General features: G+C 34.0%; 3 protein-coding genes across 15 annotated transcripts; 2 read left to right on the forward strand and 1 right to left on the reverse strand.

The window, feature by feature from the left end:
• Nucleotides 1-1,533: 1,533 nt before the first annotated feature.
• On the forward strand, nucleotides 1,534-13,861 carry LOC111477742 (probable inactive ATP-dependent zinc metalloprotease FTSHI 4, chloroplastic). Of its 13 annotated transcripts, none has more exons than XR_002717345.1 (23): nucleotides 1,534-1,920; nucleotides 2,400-2,655; nucleotides 2,967-3,330; nucleotides 3,664-3,922; nucleotides 5,068-5,199; nucleotides 6,995-7,069; nucleotides 7,716-7,841; nucleotides 7,926-8,035; nucleotides 8,146-8,224; nucleotides 8,373-8,510; nucleotides 8,596-8,707; nucleotides 9,295-9,458; nucleotides 9,565-9,670; nucleotides 9,857-9,933; nucleotides 10,503-10,646; nucleotides 10,741-10,886; nucleotides 11,780-12,063; nucleotides 12,596-12,762; nucleotides 12,865-12,999; nucleotides 13,084-13,219; nucleotides 13,361-13,453; nucleotides 13,566-13,601; nucleotides 13,735-13,861. XR_002717345.1 is itself a non-coding variant. In XM_023121628.1 (18 exons), the coding sequence occupies exons 1-16, from the start codon at nucleotides 1,639-1,641 to the stop codon at nucleotides 10,882-10,884; spliced, it is 2,568 nt and encodes an 855-aa protein (XP_022977396.1). In that variant the 5' UTR covers nucleotides 1,534-1,638; the 3' UTR covers nucleotides 10,885-10,886; nucleotides 11,780-11,788; nucleotides 11,886-12,225. The 13 variants fall into 13 exon arrangements, 4 of the variants coding, with proteins under 4 accessions (XP_022977396.1, XP_022977394.1, XP_022977393.1 ...); XR_002717346.1 differs by having other exon boundaries at nucleotides 11,780-11,845; nucleotides 11,988-12,063; nucleotides 13,361-13,601; XR_002717340.1 differs by having other exon boundaries at nucleotides 13,361-13,601.
• LOC111477746 (cell wall / vacuolar inhibitor of fructosidase 2-like) lies at nucleotides 4,795-18,627 on the forward strand. The gene is made up of 2 exons (XM_023121633.1): nucleotides 4,795-4,801; nucleotides 17,883-18,627. The coding sequence occupies exon 2, from the start codon at nucleotides 17,927-17,929 to the stop codon at nucleotides 18,476-18,478; it is 552 nt and encodes a 183-aa protein (XP_022977401.1). The 5' UTR covers nucleotides 4,795-4,801; nucleotides 17,883-17,926; the 3' UTR covers nucleotides 18,479-18,627.
• LOC111477744 lies at nucleotides 12,381-14,792 on the reverse strand. The gene is made up of 5 exons (XM_023121630.1): nucleotides 14,315-14,792; nucleotides 13,739-14,243; nucleotides 13,473-13,674; nucleotides 12,851-13,354; nucleotides 12,381-12,781 (listed from the first exon to the last, which is right to left on the reverse strand). Exons 1-5 carry the CDS (start codon nucleotides 14,622-14,624, stop codon nucleotides 12,386-12,388), a joined length of 1,917 nt encoding a protein of 638 aa, XP_022977398.1. The 5' UTR covers nucleotides 14,625-14,792; the 3' UTR covers nucleotides 12,381-12,385.
• Nucleotides 18,628-19,450: the final 823 nt, after the last annotated feature.

The following is a 19,450-nucleotide window of genomic DNA, read 5'->3' on the forward strand; positions in this document are numbered from 1 at the left end:
TTCATTTTTTCATTATTTATTTTAATTGCTGATCACGAAGCTGTCCTGGTGGGAAAACGGGGAAGCGTTTATTTATTTATTTTTTTAATTTTTTTTTTCCTTCCAAAGCTGTCATTTTCAAACCCGTTGCCTTTTCGATTTTACATTTTATCGTCATTAATTCATACCAAATGTTCCTAATTTGAAGAACTTGCATGTCAAATTACCAATCTGCCCTCATGGGTGCAAATATTAACCGAGCTAAGTTTAAGATGGTTCGATTAATACAATTTAGATGATTATAGATTACACACTTACATGTAGATTATACGTCGTTTTTACTGCATCTTCAAATTTTAAATATACGATAAGTTATATCAAAGGCAGACACTAGATGGTATGTTTGTGAGGATGTTGAGCCCAATTAAGTGGATTGTGAGATTCTACATTGATTGGAGATAAAAACGGGCAAAACGGACAATATTTGTCAGTGGTTGGCTTGTGTTGTTACAAATGCTATCAAAATCAAACATCAAACAATCTGCCAGTCAAGTCGTTGGGCCCAAATGAATAGATTGTAAGATCTCATATCAATTGAAGATGATACTGTATAAAAATTTGGAAACGTTCCTAACTATTTTCAAAATAAAATCATATATGAAAATTTACCTTATAAAAACTGGCACATGAATTAGGATGGATATTCGTCTAATTTGGTACGTTATTTAATTATAAATAAATAAAATCACACGTTTTCAAAAATTTCCACATCATATTTTCGGTTAATTTTCATCTCATTTTAACGGAAAAAAACTATTTAAATATATTATTTAGAAATAAATTTCAAACTTCTAAAGATCAAAATTAAATATTTTTAGAATATCCTGACATTATTAAACCTATACCACATATATATTTTATGTATTTAAACATGTTTCATATATGAGTTATAATCTTAATTTTTGTCTAAACTGAGAAGATTTAAATTTGTAACATTTTGTTAAAATATTAACCAACGGAACTAAATTCATAATTTATTATTTTGTGAATTAAAAATATATAAAATCTACTATTAATAAATATATAATTATTATCTGCAACTCAACAATAATTGGAAAAATAGTTTAATTAATTTGAATGAAAAAAATTAAGAGGGTTAGTTATCGGTTAAATTAATAAAATTATCATTAAATTTTGTATAAAAAAACGGTACACTTAATACTTTATTTCAAAAATAGTTTTAAAAATACTAAAAATATTTTTGAATTTTTAAAACTTCAAAATACATTTAAATTAAAAAAATAAAAACCATTCATAATATTTCAAAAATTAATATTAAATGTTTAGAAATAATATTGAGACGTCTCCATATGATATTTCGTCATATATTTAAGGTATTAAAATTTTAAAAATTAAAAAACAAATTAGACTAATAAACATTTTTATTAATTGATATTAATTTTATTTTATTTTACGAGATTTGGGTATTAATAAATCATAAATATTTTCCCGTACGAAGCACTAAAAACACATACAAAAAACCTCAGATAAAACCCGCTTCTGTACAGCCACCATTCTTCTATTTCATCTCATAGTTCTCAAGAAACTGAGTGCGACGACCAGATAGGGGAGTAGAAGACATTCCTAAATGCTGGAATCATGATGTTTATGGCTTCAAACGCACTTAATTTAATGCAATTATCGCATCCCGCTCTTCCTTCCACTACATCTCTCGGTCGAATTCAGCTAGTTTCATCCTGTTCTTCATCGTGTAGCAATCATGGTTCACCTACCAAAACTCGTTCCAGAGACCGCATCTTTACTTTCCCCAAGTTCCGGCAGCACAGAGTTTTCACTCCAAAAGCTTCAAGTTCGGACACAGATGCGGTGATAGCCTCCACAAATGTCGAGGAAGACGTCGAGTCAGCTCAGCTATTCGAGGTTTTTTTCTTCTTCTCTTTTCTATGTTTAAATTCTGATTGATGTTTCATTAGGGAGATTCGAGGACTTTAAGAAGAGAAAGGTAATTTTGGCGGATGTATTTGGTGCCGGCTTACTGAATAAGTCGAAGAGGCAGAAACGTTAGCTGATGTTGAACGAGAGAGAAGTGTTCTACAGTTCCTGAAATTGAAACTGGTGTTTAGAAAACAAACTTTTATATGACGGCTAAAACCTAAAAGTAGCCATTACATGGAAGGCGTTTGTTGCATAAAATCGTTATGTTGATTGTCTTTAATTTTTGCAATGACGAAGACATCGTTATGTCTAGTGAAAATCAATAGACTAGGCATATGTTTGGCTCTCGGTGACTCAACGCGTGCCTGCACATGTATTTAACAGCAATTGAAGAACTTCTTTTCTAGGTGAAAGTCAATACTAATTTGATTCTCTAACCTTTTCTTTTTTTCTTGATTTTTCAGAAATTGAAGGATGATGAGAGACAACGGATAAATAAGTTGGAAGAACTTCAGAGGAAGGCGAATTTGCAATTAGAGAGGCAGCTTGTAATGGCTTCTAGTTGGAGTAGGGCCTTATTGACCATGCGTGGAAAATTAAAGGGAACTGAGTGGGATCCCGAGAATTCCCACAGAATTAATTTTAGTGATTTTTGGACACTGCTTAATTCGAACAATGTCCAGTTCATTGAGTACTCAAATTACGGTCAGACAATGTCAGGTAGTCACAGTAAATTCTCTTTATATTTCAGAACACACGCATGTTTCTTGTTTTCAAGTTTATTTAAAAGCAAGAAAAAGAGAAAAAAAAAAGAAAGAAAGAAAGAAAGAAAGAAAGACTACAATTTTCTAGAGCCTCTTAAGATATTTTGTTGTAAATTAGCTTTTTAAGACATTCTTGCTGTTCTACGTCTCTAACAATTGATTGTTAGTTATGGATTCAAGAAATTCTCTTTCAGCGATCTCTGTAGGAGGGTATAATATTTACTTTCTGAAAAAATTCTGATAGTTGATAGTTATACATATGTGCAGTTATTTTACCATATTACAAGGATGGAACAGGTGGAAATGCAAAGAATGAAGTCATCTTTCGGCGTCATGTGATTGATCGTATGCCAATTGATTGTTGGAACGATGTCTGGAAAAGGTTACATCAACAAATAGTAAATGTTGATGTAATTAATGTGGATGCAGTCCCTGCAGAAGTCTATTCATCTGTTGCAACTGCAGTTGTTTGGTCTATGCGACTAGCACTCTCTGTTGCACTGTATCTTTGGATTGATAACTTGATGAGACCAATATATGCAAAGTTGATACCTTGTGATTTGGGAGTTCCTACAAAAACAACTAGACCACCACTCCAGCGCCAGACACTTGGATCTTTAGGAAAGAGTCGGTAAGTAGATATCTTTGATTAATTTTTTGAATATTTCCTGTCTGGTTAATGTTAATTTTGTTCAGTTGGTTGACACTTCTGCAAAAGCTTCAATGTAGACTGCGGCTCTTTTAATTGCTTTAGTAGTCTCCTATTTCTCTAATTCAGAATGCTTATAAATAGTTTTGTGCTAGTGGACCGACGTTCAATACTTTCATTTCTTTAAAGGAAGGTCTCTCTCTCTCTCTGGTTTCTGAATCCAATCCCTATGTGTTGTTACATATTTTTGTTGTAATGATCATCTTTTGTGCCATTCCTGGAATTTGAAATTTAATCTTTATGACTTTTTACCAGGGCAAAATTTATATCAGCAGAAGAAACTACTGGTATCACTTTCAGTGATTTTGCTGGACAGGAGTATATAAAGAGGGAGTTGCAAGAGATTGTACGAATTCTCAAAAATGACGAAACCTTCCAAGAAAAGGGTATCTATTGCCCAAAAGGAGTACTGCTCCATGGGCCTCCTGGAACTGGTAAAACGCTACTGGCTAAAGCTATTGCTGGTGAAGCTGGACTTCCATTCTTTGCTGTAAATGGAACGGATTTTGTAGAGGTGAGGTTTGTTGCTCATCCAACTTGAAAGGGAAAGAGGTTTCACAAAAAGACTAAAATTAGCAACAAAAAAAAAAAAAAAAAAAAAAAAAAAAAAAAAAAAAAAAAAAAAAAAAAAAAAAAAAAAAAGAGAAGAAAAAAGGAAGAGGCATTTTGAGTACAAAAATTTGAGTGAAGAGTACACATAGAAAAGGCCGGTCATCTTGTTTGCCAAATCCCACACTTCCTTTCTAGTCCGATGGTTTGTTATAAAAAATCGTGGAATTTCCCATTCCTTTTGCTAGTTTTTTTCATTGTCCTGGTTAATAAAAAGAGGAAGGTTTGATTCAAATACACATTTTATTTGAAGAAAAAATGATAATATAGAAGTAGAAATATTGCTTCTTGAGGCCAAATGAAAAGCGCTTATTCTGCACCAGTCTCACTTATTCTATTTAACGGTGCTCAGTCTTTTGGGTACAGCATCTGAGTTCAGCCCATTCACTCTTTCTGGAATGAGCTGACTGGGTTAATATGAATCACCAAGAACACCGAATTGTTATTCATATTTTATCTAATAATTTTTATGTAATTTTATTGTTTTTGAATTTTATCCTTTTCATGATATTAAGTAGGGGCATTATTGTAGTTTTGATATGGTCAATGTGGCATGAGGGTTTCATTGGGAGGCTATCTAAACCCTAGCCATCAGGTTGTTTTGGAAATAGATTGTGATGATTGAATTTTAGCCTTGGTGCTTCTTTCAAGTTTAGCCAAAAAAGCTTGTTGAATTTTGCAATTCATGCATTGAGTTGCATGCCAAGAACGTTCAAGTAGGATTGATCATCCTATTTTGTGGAGTGTTCATATCTTGGGCCAAGCAACTTGTTCTGTCTCAAGAGTTTGATCTTAAGGCAATCCTTGTCTAACTTAGTCCTTAGGGTTGAACTCGAATAGATTTAGAGGTTTTAGTGTTTGTGAATTAAGTTCACATAACCAAAGGGTTCCTAATTTCAATTCACTCGGGTTTTCATATTAAGGGTGGTTAGTTATAAAATCATGTGTTGTTGCAACATGAATAAAAATCATTGTTTAAATGTAGATTGATGTACTTGATTAAAGAAAATGGATTCAGAAACGTCAGCAATTTGTTATTTATTTCGCCAGATGTTTGTGGGAGTGGCAGCCTCCCGTGTGAAGGATCTTTTTGCTAGCGCCAGATCATATGCACCTTCCATTATATTTATTGACGAGATAGATGCCATTGGTAGCAAACGTGGTGGACCTGATATTGGTGGAGTAAGGGAAACACACTTTTTTCTTCATCCCATTTTCTAAATAATGTGTTTACCTCAAAATTTTCCACCTGCATTTTTATTTGGTATTTCATTTTTTCTGCCATATGCTTATGTGATTATTACATGGAATTGACTGAAGCCTCAGAGTATTTAGGCTTTCTTAGGACAAGAAAGTGAGATATCCTGCTGAAGTGTGAAACTAGAAATAATCATTATTAAAATAAAGCAGGGAATTTTGTGCGATTGGTCACTATAATCATCTTTGCCTTTCCCTTTCCTCGGTAGGTGAATTTCTAAAGCTATTAAGTAGCTCTACAACTTTTTATTGTTTGTCTTTTTTTTTTTTTTTTTTTTAATTTATTATTATTATTTATTTAATTATTTTATTATTAGCTTATCATAAGATTCAGGTAAGGGAAGGAAAATGATTCTGTTACGGGCCCAAGTTTGTGATTGAGTTATGGGTCTCTCGTAAGTGGAGGTAGACGATGTTTGTGTGGGAGAAGAAGTAGAATTCTTCTTTCGACCTATGTTGAATTTGTAAGGCTCAAGTTGAGGGAACCTTAATACCTTTGAGTTAAAGTACTCAAGACTAAGTTGAAAACTTTTAGGTACCATCTTCATTGATGTTTATGACTATTTATACAAGTTGTGTAATAAATGTTGCTATATCAATTGAACCATGACTCAATCATGACCAAAAACTCGAAATGACCTGATGTGTTTGAAAGGTTGTCTTCTCAATATTGGGAGGATCCATGGCAATTTGATAATACCCGGATAGCAAGTCTAACTTTGTGAACTTTGTTCCTCCCAATTCTTCAAGTAGTTCATCAATGACTGATATTGGAATTTGTCTTTGATGGTCTTTGTATTGAGTTCCCTGTAATCCACACATAAGCGCCATGAATTATCAGCTTTCAGAACTAGAATTTCCTGAGAAGAAAAAGGAGACCAGTTGGGACGGATGATCCCTTGTTGTAGCATGGCTGCACATTGGCGTTCTATCTCATCCTTTTGTTCATGGGGATATCTGTAGGGGCGCACCACCACAGGTGTAGCTTCAGTATCCAAGGGAATTCGGTGATCACAAGATGGGCTAGGAGTCATCCCCGTTGGTTGATCAAAGAGAGAAACATTTTCCACTAGCAATTTCTGAAGTTGCATTTCCTGGATAGTGGTTGGATGCAAGGAATTGAGTTCAGGCGCCTTCTGCCATAGTGGAATGTATTCCTTTGAGCTCCACTTGTCGTCCCTGTATGAAAAAAGACATACACATGATATTGAAGTATTTATTATTTAGATTTAGTTACCCATTTTATAGGTATTTATTTAGATTATCCAGTATCTAGAGAATTTAGATTATTTATCTATTTAGATTTAGTCGATTTTTCCTATAAGAGGGACGTGTAATTCTCTAAAAATAATTAAAAAAAAAAAACAGTCTAATTTAGACTTGCAACAACAAAAGTAATTTGTGATTGACCTGTAACCAAATCCATTGAAATGGTAAAATAAACCTTAGTCTCAAACGATAAAAAAAAAACATGCAACTTGTTAGAAATTTTGCAGTACTCTTTTTGATGGTGTGCCGAACTATCATCTTTGTGTGTCTGTGGTTGACAGCTGGAAATGATTACTATTGAATATGGACCTGATTTTGTAGCTTCAAATGCATCTATATTAAGGGATATGCTGTAAAGTGGCTTTGCTATGGAACTCTGCTCCTCACTTAACATGCACGAACTTGAATATTCATTGCATGCAATATAGATTTAATAGAATGTGTTATGCAGGGTGGAGCAGAAAGGGAACAAGGCCTACTTCAAATATTGACTGAGATGGATGGATTCAAGGTTTCTACTGCACAGGTATGTAGAGAACGTGAACTTATTGTTATTGTATAGTATCCTATCTGGAAGTCGTCTTAATTTCCAGCCACAGATTCTCATCTATATATGTCCATATTTTAGAATATAGGTTTTTCCTTTCCAATTTTCTATGATTTATTAATCTAAATTTTGCTTAATATTCATTATTCAGTCCACATAAGAGGAGCAGGATAGTTATTTTAGAATACGAGAGATGGGAGATCCAGGTGTTTATAGCCTGCAGTGGTACATGGAAGCTGAAGTCATTACTTTTTAAATTGGGAGCTGTTAATCATGGAAGAAGTTGTGTTTTCATAGAAAGCATTCACTGACTTTCAAAGTTTTCTTATTTTGATATAGTTTTCCTTCTTTTTCTTTCTCCTAGTGGAGTTTGTATTTCTAGAGCATTAGTTTTTTTTTTTTTTTTTTTTCCATTTCCTTAATGAAATGTTACGTTTCTCGTTAAAAAAAAAAAAGTTTTCTTTATATAATAGAAAATATTAACTCTCTTGGGTCAGATCAAGATCCGAAAGAGCTCCCCCATATAAAAAAATCATCCCACCTAGATTTTTAGGAATTTTTTCTCATCTTTTCTTAAACTTAAAAGAGTTAGTTTCTGATTGATCGGTAAATCTGAATTTTTCAGGTGCTAGTTATTGGTGCAACAAATAGACTTGATATTCTCGATCCTGCTCTGTTGAGAAAGGGCCGTTTTGATAAAATTATAAGAGTTGGTTTGCCATCTAAAGATGGAAGATTGGCCATATTAAAGGTATTCAGATAGTTGGTTCGTTCTTAGAGTCAGAAAACTCTTAAAAAGTTATGATATCTTATTAGGATCTGCATGTGATTGCAGGTGCATGCTAGAAATAAATTTTTTCGTTCTGAGGAGATTAAGGAGGCTCTACTTCAAGAAATTGCTGAGCTAACTGAAGATTTCACAGGGGCAGAATTGCAAAATATACTGTACTAATAAGAAAATATTTAAGCTGTGACTATATTTCAACAAGATTTTTTATGTGCATTTTATACTTCAAAGGAGAGTTGTGTATTTATTTATTTTCAATTTTGGACAGAAACGAAGCTGGAATTTTGACTGCCAGAAAGGATCTGGACTATATTGGACGTGAAGAGTTGCTTGAAGCATTGAAAAGGGTTAGTCATATTTGCCTGCCCCCACTCCCTCCATTCTTCAGGAGCCTAGATATAGCACTTTTTCCTTGTAAAAGGATAAACGCATTGCACTATTTTTTGTTGGGTTGCTGCATTATCAACATTTCTCTACTTGCTCAATGGTTTGCAGCAAAAGGGTACCTTTGAAACTGGTCAGGAAGATAGTACTGAAATTCCAGAAGATTTGAAACTAAGATTGGCATATAGGGAAGCAGCCGTTGCGATTCTGGCTTCCTATTTTCCAGATACCCACCGCCCATTCATCAAGGTAGTGTTGTTGTCTTGTTTGAAAGTTTTATAACATTTCCTTGGTTAAAAGGCACGTTAACTATTTTTTATTCTTATCCTTGCAGACGGATATAAAATCAATCCGTAGTCAGCCAAATATGCATTATGCTGAAATTCCAGGGAGAGTGTTTTCAAGAAAAATAGATTATGTTAATTCCATTGTCCGTGCATGTGCTCGTAAGTTATATAAAATTCTTATGCTTTACTTTATAATTTTCTATGGTTTGTTTTCTATTGGGAGTTCCTATGTGTGGTGAAATTAAACTTTGGGTAAATTGCATGAACCACCCCACAGTAAATCCTTGGAGAAGCTTACGAGGGATTTCCTTTGGGAAGAAATTGAGAAAGGGAGAGGATCGTATCTAGCTTACCAATTCAATATTGTAGTCATTGAAATATGAATTGTTTTATTGGTTTCAGGGTTTTTTTTTTCTTTTGTATAAATAAATGGAACCGATACCTGATGTTAAAACCTTATTTTAAATGAATCTAGACAGAGTTATCAAGTGTCAGGTATGAAGAGTCGCGAATTTAATGGCTTTGCCTTTATTGGTTCAGCTTGTCAGTTCCCCACTCCCACCTCCGTCCTACATTGTCTATTAAATGTTGATAATTCCTTTTTAAAATGTGAAATCAAAAATCAATTTTGCTTCCAGGGTAGTCTCTTGCACGTTGGCATTCACTCTTTAAAATTATATTAGGATCACTACTTTATTCACTGGCTTCATTTAAGTTATTAATACTTCTCACTGGATTTCTCACAGCACGAGTAATTGAGGAGGAAATGTTTGGGGTTGATAATATGTGCTGGATCTCTTCAAAGGCCACGTTAGATGCTTCCAAGTTGGCAGAATTTTTGATTCTGCAGACAGGGATGACAGCTTTTGGCAAAGCATACTACAGGAATCATGGTGATCTTGTTCCAAATGTTTGTCTTCATGATTGAAACTCAATACTTTTCAAGTCTTTATGACTGTTATTTTCTAAATGATAAAATATTTCAATAACTCAGTTACTTTGGATACTTTCTACAGCTTGCATCCAAACTTGAAGCACTTCGTGAGGAATACTTGCGTTATGCTGTGGAAAAATGTTTTTCAGTCTTGAGAGAATACCATTCCGCTGTAGAGACAATCACAGGTCATATTGGTTTATATAATTCTTTATTTTAATTTATACAACAATTGTCAACTGTTGAAAAATCTTCACAGTAGTTTAGCTTAAATATCGAGATGCACTGGAAATTGACAAAGTTGATTTCATTTAATGAGTCGGTATCATGCAAGATCTATCACTTATTGAATATGCAGCATTTGTATTATGCAGATGTTTTACTTGAAAAGGGAGAGATAAGGGCTGAGGAAATTCGTGACATATATGAAAAGGCTCCTCGGTTTCCACAGGTGGTTTTTCTTGACTTCAGAAAAATGTATTTCCATCATTGGGAGATTATCATAGCTTGTTTACTTTCACATGGTAGTTGTTCGGTTTGTCTCTTTGTTTAATTGCATATATTAAAAATGGGAGTTCCTTCCCCAGGTTCACCTGAAGTCTTACGACGATCTCTTTTAAAGCTGACTTGACTAAGAAATCAATGCCTGAAATTCCTAGAAAACATCCCCAATATCCATTGAGGGGTTTGTTTAGGGGTTCAAAATAGTCTCTTTTTGACAAAAGATTGTTGATTCCTTCATCATCTAAATTCATGCTCTTGATTTTTCGGTTATGGGAATTTGACTTTGTAAACTAGATAGTGATGTAATTTGACATAGTAAACTAGATAAGAAATTCTTAATCCGAAGTTTAGGTATTTAAAATATTTATTAATGGTCTCAAAGATAGTGATGTGGAAATATTAAATGAAACACCCAATGTAGTTTGGATTTATGTTATTCAATAATTTCACTTGTGAATGTTCAGATATTCTGTGTCTTCAAACTATCTAAGGAAATTTTTGGTTGCACCTTATCAGCCTGCTGTGCGTCCAATTGATGAACATGGAGCTCTGATGTATGCTGGACGGTGGGGAATTTATGGAGTTACACTTCCTGGAAGGGTTACATTTGCACCTGGAAATGTTGGATTTGTGAATTTTGGTGCGCCTCGACCTATGGAGGTAACATCGATCTATAATGCTCAGATTTACCTAAGCCATAATGTTGAAGTACTGATAATTGGATCTTTCCTCGGTGAATTGAACCCTTATGCAGACACAAGTTGTTAATGACGAAACTTGGAAACTAATTGATGATATCTGGGAAAAAAGGGTTCAGGAAATCAGAGCTGAAGCTTCTGCAGATGTTGTAGAAGATGAAGAGAAGCCGCAACTTCTGATGGCCAGTCATTTCCTTTGAATGTAAGAACAATTTCCTTCATCTGTTAGCTCTCTCACTCATTGTCTTTTACTCATGCACCCATTTTAGCCTTTTCCTTTTCTTGTTAATTGAAAACATACATGGCAATGAATCATTGATAATGAGAAGTATATACAATAGTACAAATATGTAGTGGGACGAGAAAACCTCAAACGAAAGAAACTGAAATTACAGGAGTTTGTCCTAGTAGAGTGGATAAGAAGTCTTGTCAAACTCTTACATTACATTTTTTGACCAATAAAAAGTATCAAAAGAAAAAAGAACTCTATCCCAAACAACTTGTCATTCGTCATTTCTTCCTAAAAAAATATGCTTGTTTATCTGAGCTTTATGACCTAATTAAGCGTAGTACTGTTAATATTAGTCCTTCACTTGCAATCTTACGATAAATATCCCTGCAAAATAGTGGGTGTAGATCTTCTGGAATTACCGGGCAACATTAAACTGAAATAGTACCTTAGCCCATTTTAACCTTATCCTGTTATTGTTTTCGTGCATACTCCCTGTTATAAATATATCTATTTCCAACTCTAAAATTTCTAAGTGGAAGAAATAGCTGCTCAATTATTTGATTGGGAGGAAGAATGAAGAAAAATCAAAGAAATTCTTATTTCTAATTTGAATTTTGCAATGATCCCATAAAATCAGATACTTTCCTGAAGAAATTGGTCTACCATTTATGCTCTACCTCTCATTCTCTCTGTGTTTGTATCATAGGATCTTTACCAGGGTTTGAAACTTTATTATCATGTCATTTTTTTCATGCAGAGTGCAGCTTGTACACTCTTAATAACTTTTCCCTTCATTTTTCCCGAGTGCTTTCACTTGAACACAGGGAAGCAATTGATGATTTCTGTTTACTCTTCTCTTGCAGATCATAAATGTTGGCAGTAAATGCCAGATTCCTGAATGTCTGGGAAATTGCATCCTTGATGACTATGTAAGTTGGTGACTTTGTGGGTGCTTATGTTTTACTGCAGATGATGAAGGCTTGGAAAAATTGCACATTTGAGAACTATGTTTGCTGGAGGCTTCATGGGTTCTTATATTCCAGTAAAGATGATGCAATACTTTTGTTTTAGGCTGTGAGAAGTTGCTGAAATTACGACTGAATTGCTGGAATTGTCTTTCAGCCTGAGTTAGCATCACTGAGAAGAGGTATTTGTTTGAAGTAGTCCTTGTAAATTGTACCATTTTTCATCGGGTCATATAAATTTTTATTTTGTTAACGTTTTTCTTGAGTATCGTTCACAAAGTTTTGGACACATCACATCATAATTAATATTTATCAATGAAGAAATATTTTCTTCCTTTTATTTATGCTACGCTGCCAACTTGGAAGAAGGGGATTATGATATCTGGAGAAGTGGGCAAAAAAAATTTGAAAAAAGAATTTATTTGTGCATTGTTTATTTGTTGGACATCGTTATTCAACTACTGGCTAACCAAGATTACAACGCAACTATAATGTGGTATTTTTCTAGATTCTGAAGTATAATAGAGAGGATTCAATGTCCTCGTGAAGCTTTCTCTCAGGGGGAAACTTGGGGAGAAGATTTGCGGTTTTTTTGGCAGATTCTAAATATGATTTATGCTTGTTTACTGTGGCTGCTAACTTAGCTTCTGCATTGGCGCACCTGTTTTTGAATGCTAAGATGTGACTGTTCCTGTAATTCTCCTTCCCGAGTAGGTCGGCGAGCTCCTTTTTCTTCGGTGTCCAGCTGCCAGTTCGCAAATTGAAGGCATACAAAGGAAGGAATCTTTGTCCATAATCAGCTATGAATTCTAAAGCTTTTAAAATGAACTCGAACTCCTCATTTGGCATGTAGTAGGCAAAGCTTATTCTTGTCCATCCAGGTTTCATTCCAGCATAGCCCTATTAGGTTGTTAGAGATTTAGTTTGGACAAACTTCACTGTTTCATGGAATGCAAATTTGAAAGATACCTTGGCAATGGCAGATCTGTAGGCATGTGAGCATTTTTCATCAATGTTGAGCAGCTTGTGACCATAGGGACCGGCACAACTGCATCCTCCTCGAGCCTGAATGCCGAACAGATCGCTCAGGAGTGCTGCAACAAAAGAACCATGAAGAGGTTTTGCTCTCATATACCCTGTCTCTTTCCACATATAAAGCTTTTCAGCCTTTTCTCTGCTGTTAGGTTTACATAATCTGTTAGTGATACAGTTGGGGGACGAATTAGCCGAAGAGTAAATGATAAAAGATAATATGGCTTGTCGCTTATAAGACGTGCTCCCTAAAATGCAGATGCTTCTATTTGGGAGAAGTCTCTTCAAAGCCCTTTCTACGTACTGGTGTTCTTGCTTCTCTATCTCTTGGTTGCTGATATATTCCTTTACCTCAAAAGCCATAGCTGCTCTTATTATTCCTATAATCTGTGGTGTTCCACCGTTTTCCCTCTCTTCTATGTCTTCATTATACAGTGTGTCCTGCAGAAAATCTTCCATGAGCAAAGAAACAGACGTCGAAATCTACCGAACTTTCAGTTTCGATTGGACGGATTCCACTCGAACAAAACCCAAAATCTGGTGAGCTTTTTTGCATTACCTTTTCACTGAAGCCATTGACATAGTTCACAGTACCACCCCCACAAGTTGATGGAGGAGATGACTTCAACTTATAGAGACTTTTGTTCATCAGAAGGATTCCAGGTGATCCAGGCCCTCCAAGAAACTTGTGAGTACTTAGAACAATCGCATCATAGCCATCAATTTCCCCTGATTGCATATCTATTTGCACATAAGGGCCACTGCATCGTAGTCAAACACTTAGTCAATGCTTTTGATTCAAGTAAATGGGTAAAATTCAGGTACCTTGCAGCAAAATCAAAGCAAACATGGCCTCCATATTCATGGATCAGTGTAGCAATAGCTTTTGTATCTGAATAAATTCCTGTGACATTACTACAAGCTGAGAAAGAACCCAAAATCAGCCTCTTTCCAGCTTTCTTATACGTCTCAAGTTGGGATCTGAGCATCTCAATGTCTAAAACCCCATTTTCATCCATTCCAATTTCTACCACTTCCGCCAAGCTCTGCCGCCATGAGAGGAGGTTGGAGTGATGCTCATAAGGTCCAACAAAAACAACCCACCTTTCTTCTTCCTTTAGGGTCCCTATTACCCTGTGTCTCAGAATGGATGGCACTGCAATTCCCATCACTTCTTGCAGTCTTTTAATGGCGGAAGTTGCGCCTTGGCCACAGAACACAAGCGCTTCTTCTTCTCCACCTCCTAAGCACTTCTTGATGTATGCGTTCGCATCGTTCGCCATCTTTGTTGTATGCTGCCCGACGTAGCTGTTGCTTGTGTGAGTGTTGCCTGCAGATTTGGTGAACTGAGGAAAGATATTTATCTAAACCATTTTGAAGTTTTTTAGATTGAGAAATCACCATAGAAAGGTAGAACGTTTTGGAGGATGAAATCTTCGATATAACTAAGAGAACGACCAGAAGCTGTATGATCAGCATAACAGACTCTTCTTTCTCCAAATGGAGAATTAAACTCTGCATCTCTACCTATAATCTGACATCGCAGCCAAACCAGCCTTTCCTCCGCCGTGCCGAGAAACAGAGCGCCGTCCTTTTCCATCGTCTGAAATGACCTCCACCGCCCCCAACCTCCGGAACTTCTGGCTACATTACGTTCAGTGCTAGCACTTTCTGCATCTTCTCCGGCGAGGTTGAGAGCTTTTTTCGACATGGGTTTCTCCAGCTTCAACTCCAAAGCTTTAGGTTTAGAAGAAAATAATAAAATTATGAAACACAAGGCATTCAAACGGTGGGATAAAGTTTGAATTTTCTGTGGATTTATACATTTTCACCCGTTTGGCTGTGGAATGAATTTAATTAGACTCCAATAATCAAACAGGGAGAAGCCATTTTTAAAAAATTAAATTTGATTGATTTTTCATTTTTTTTCCTTCTACTTTTATCTTCTTATTTTGAAAAAAAAAAAAAAAAAAACCACAATAATTTTTCTTCTTATACAAACTAAAAATAAAAAACTAAATTGTTACGTACTTTTATAAGAGTTTAGAGATTAATAGCATTTTTTTTTTTTACTAATAAAAAGTGATATATCTGTATTTGGTATTAAGCGAGAATGTGGATTTACGAGTTTGTTTTATGGAATTAATAAATTTAAGTATATATACTTATAAAATAAAATCCAATGAACTAATCAACCAATAAGTGTTAATTAATGGATCTAAATAATTTAAGGATGATGTAATCAAATAACCAACCATAATTACTAAAAAAAATTATTACTACCCAATATATTTAATTGAATAGGTTTAACCTATTTTAGTTTTAGTTAATTTGTCAATAGTTTTAATTAATTCTTTTTGGAGAAATTTGATAATTAATTAATATACCATTTATAAAAAAATAAAAATCAATTAAGTTAATATGTTTTATTTAGCTAGATTTCAATAAATAAAAATTTAATATTGTCCAAAAAAAAAGTCTTTAGCTATAAAAACTAGGGTGTTGGTTAGCTTATTTAATTATTTCTACTTTGTGTTAATATAGATTTATTTAATTAATATCAAATAAATTATTTGAATTTTAATAAGTTTTTTTTTTTTTTTTTTTTAGTTTCCACATACGTATTCAATACTAACTAACCTTGTTATCATTATTTATAAAATTAATATTTTAAACTCACAAAATAATACTCAACGATACATAATTTTTTTTCAACAAAAAACCCCCAAAAATAATTTATAATTTTCAGAATTAAACCAAAAAAAAAAAATAGTTTAGTAAATTGAAAATGTATTAAGTATCCTTTCTATATTCTATTTTTTTATAAAAAAAATTAGGAAGAAAAATTATGGGTATTAGATTATTTTAATTTTGAATTTAAAACAGATTTATTTAATTCATACCCAGTAGCTGGCCCATTGTAGCCTTTTTCTTTTATTTTCACCTACACTAATCAATAAAAGCTGAAAAATAATGAAAAAAAAAATAATTTTCCGAATAATACGTAACCTAGACTTAAATATTGTGTTAATATATACGGACAAAAAGAAATATCACAAACAGGCTACGTATTCTTTAATGAATAGTTTATTTATGATTCAACCATAAATCAAGTTCATCTTGGACTAACCACATGGTCAGACCCTATTGTTCAAGTTTGGGAATGAGTACTTAAAGGAATTGCTCCTCTGTTCTCTTTGTATGAGAAAAAGTGAAACTTATATTCTCAACTATTTATTTGGTCAAGTCTTCTAAATGTTGGGTTATTAAATTGATCGTAAAAATGTCATTTTCACCACAAGAAAATCAAATGACAAGCTCTTCTCGTACACGAGTCCATAGCTCATTTAGGATTAAGATTGAATTACATATCTTTTTATACTGTGAAACAAATATGTTTTCACCTACTATGTGAGATTTAGTATTTTGGGTATACATTATTTATATTATTATTTAAACACGATCCTCTCATATATAACTACCCTTTAATGGCATACTCAATCTCAATAAATAACTCATAAATGAAGGGGGAGTGAATTAAAGTATTGAATGGTTGAATATAATGTGTGAAAAGGAGTCCAACTTTTTGGATATTTTGTGTATGACAGCAGGAACCCAACACATTATAATCAAAATGCTTTTGATTAAATTATTTCCCTTTTAAATTAACATTCTTAAGATTTTATTATGAACTACCTACCAATACTTTTATTATTTATTTAATCTCTAAGCTCGAGATCTAATACATCGTGTAATCTTATTGTAAAAATATTGGCCACTACTGTTCTTCCCATTGGATAAGGGATTCTGTTTTCACCGTTTTCTTCTTCTGTTTTTCCATGTTCAAACAACTTAAGCTCACTACTAGTAAATATTGTCTGTTTTGACCCGTTACGTATGATTGTCAGCCTCACAATTTTAAAACGTGTCTATTTGGAAAAAGTTTTCACACCCTGGTACAAAATGATTCGTTTTTCTCTTTAGACGTAAGATTTCAAAAAGCATAAGCTTAAAAGACAATCAAAATCCAGATTTTAGCATCATAGAGTGAAACAAAGAGGATGGATAGCAGAAATGAGTGAAAAACAGACAAAATAATAATAATAAAAGGAAACAATGATAGCAAAAAACCTTGAAAAGAATGGCATTTTGTGTTTGTTGAGTGGCGGTGGTTTATGCCGTCGGCTTTGGCCCGTGACTGTGTGTGTGTGTATGTATTTATTATTAATATATATTATATTTTGTGGAGGGTCAAACAGTGTTATTATTAATTAAAATGGAATCATTTTTTCTTTTATCTTTTTCTTCTTGCTTTTTGTAAAGTGTTCTTATTCTTCCTTCCTTCATAATTCTTCACATTACTAATGCTTCTCTCTCTAATTATTTACAAAAAAGAAAAAAGGAAAAAGGGTTTGTTTAGAGTTCTAATTAATAATGTCCATATTCAATCTATTTTTACGGATTTTCTTTTGTATATCCAATCGTATAAGTTTAGTACCCATATTGTAGCGATTGTATCGAGTATTTCGAATCAAAACGCAAAAAAATACATTGTTTTCGCCCCCACAAAGTGCTATCTTTTCATTGTCCTCTCTACATCCCTCTCCATCACTCAAAAGAAAAAGAAAAAAAAAAGATAAATAAAAAGTTGCTTTGAGTGAGTGCCTTATTCATTATCCTCTCCCGATTATGTGCATTCATTAGTTTTACGATTTTAAAACATGGGTGTTATGGAGAGAAGTTTCTATGCCTCTTCAACCGATGTGGAATCTCACAATCCACCTACTTAAGAGGTCCAACGTCCTCATTGATACGCCAACGTCTAACTCTGACACTATTGGTAATAGTCCAAGTCCATCACTAACCGATATTATAGGCCGTAGAATAGACAAAAAATTGTTTATATCTTAGAACCATTAAACAGAGAGATCCTCTGCTTCATAGCTCTCTCTGTCTCTCTTCCATTAAGGAAAAAAGGGGAAAAAAAGAAGAAATTTTGAAGGGAAATCTGAAATGGGTATGAAGAATTTGGTGATGTTGTTCCTCTTCCTCGTAACCCCAACAACGTTTGTAGCCGCCGACCAAACCCTAATCCAAAAGACGTGCAGAAGCACTCTTTACTACGCCCTCTGCATGTCCTCCCTGAAATCAGACCCCACCAGCCTCACCGCCGACACCAAGGGCCTCGCCGCCATTATGGTCTCCATCGGCGCCGCCAATGCCACCGCCACTTCCACCTACCTCTCATCTCAGCTCCCCACCTCCGGAGCCAACAACCACAACAACAACAACAACAAGAACAGAACAAAACTCATCCGACAATGCTCCGAAAAGTACGCATTTGCAGCTGAAGCGCTTCGGGCTTCTCTCAAAGACTTGGCCGATGAGACTTATGATTATGCGTATATGCATGTGGCTGCGGCGGCAGATTATGCCAATGTTTGCCGGAATGGCTTCAAAGTGTTCCCGACGGTGGCTTATCCGGCGACGCTTCGTCGGAGGGAAGAAGGGCTGAAGCGTATTTGCAGAGTGGTTTTGGGGATTCTGGATCTTCTTGGCTGGTAATCATTGTTGTCTCTCTTCATCTAAATCATAATTTTGTTTTTACTTTTGCTTTTTATTTTTTGTAATAAATTTGATCTTTTTTTCATATTATGTTCTTAAAAGGAATTTAATGACTCTTGTCTCATGAATTAACCTACTTTTTCTGGATTCATATTTGTGTTTTTTCTAGCTCAAAAAATTCGAGTTCGAGTTCATATGTCTGGATCAAATATATATTCTTTAAGTGGTTTATAGGTCCATATTTTATCCAATTTAAACATAGGTCATTGCATTTCAAATGTGAATGGTTTGATCTTTCGATAAAGTCATATATACAAATTTCTATTGCATGTGTCGATAACAAACTTCTATTTGTTAACGTATTAAAAAATATTCGTTTATAGGTAAGTTTAATATTAATGTGTGAGATTCCATGAATATAATATTAGAAGGAAATCTTGTAATAAGATTTAAAGCTAAAGTAAAAATTAGAAAATTGATTTTGAAAATGATCCTTCCATTATTTTTAGGGTACATATTTGATACTTAATTGGCTTCCATATCTAATAGTTTACTCCATGTATGAATGCCTCTTTCAAGGACAAACCTTTTTGGATTAAACCCTATTTACTCCGACAACTCCGACTCAGAAAAGGTACACAACTTATGCTCACTTTGACAAATTATATTAGCTTTAATGATATAAGATCGAGACAATAAATTACATTGTCTCGATCTTAATTTCATTGTGTTATATTCCTACCCTAGATAGATGGAAACTTGATCTATCTCAATCTCGAGGTGAATCTATATCATAAAGTATATACAGGAAGTTTATCATTACCAATACAACATTCACATGTGCAAGAAAATTTTTTAAAAAATATATATCAATACCTAAGATCTCTCCCAATTTTGTTTTAAAATCCTATAAATAATTGATAAATACTACTAATTACCAAATCAGGCCTTCCATTCAAGAGTCCTTCCAAT

The sequence above is a fragment of the Cucurbita maxima genome, unplaced genomic scaffold, assembly GCF_002738345.1.
Source record: "Cucurbita maxima cultivar Rimu unplaced genomic scaffold, Cmax_1.0 Cma_Scf00004, whole genome shotgun sequence".
Taxonomy (NCBI): domain Eukaryota; kingdom Viridiplantae; phylum Streptophyta; class Magnoliopsida; order Cucurbitales; family Cucurbitaceae; genus Cucurbita; species Cucurbita maxima.

Excerpts from the sequence above, each read along its gene's own strand:
- LOC111477742 (XM_023121626.1), top strand. The coding sequence starts at position 1,639 with ATGATGTTTATGGCTTCAAACGCACTTAATTTAATGCAATTATCGCAT. Across the intron at positions 7,842-7,925 it reads GAAGATTGGCCATATTAAAG|GTGCATGCTAGAAATAAATT; the intron begins GTATTCAGATAG and ends ATGTGATTGCAG. Across the intron at positions 9,459-9,564 it reads ATGGTGATCTTGTTCCAAAT|CTTGCATCCAAACTTGAAGC; the intron begins GTTTGTCTTCAT and ends TACTTTCTACAG.
- LOC111477744 (XM_023121630.1), bottom strand. The coding sequence starts at position 14,624 with ATGTCGAAAAAAGCTCTCAACCTCGCCGGAGAAGATGCAGAAAGTGCT. Across the intron at positions 14,244-14,314 it reads AAACGTTCTACCTTTCTATG|GCAACACTCACACAAGCAAC; the intron begins GTGATTTCTCAA and ends CCAAATCTGCAG. Across the intron at positions 13,675-13,738 it reads TGCTTTGATTTTGCTGCAAG|TGGCCCTTATGTGCAAATAG; the intron begins GTACCTGAATTT and ends ACTACGATGCAG.
- LOC111477746 (XM_023121633.1), top strand. The coding sequence starts at position 17,927 with ATGGGTATGAAGAATTTGGTGATGTTGTTCCTCTTCCTCGTAACCCCA.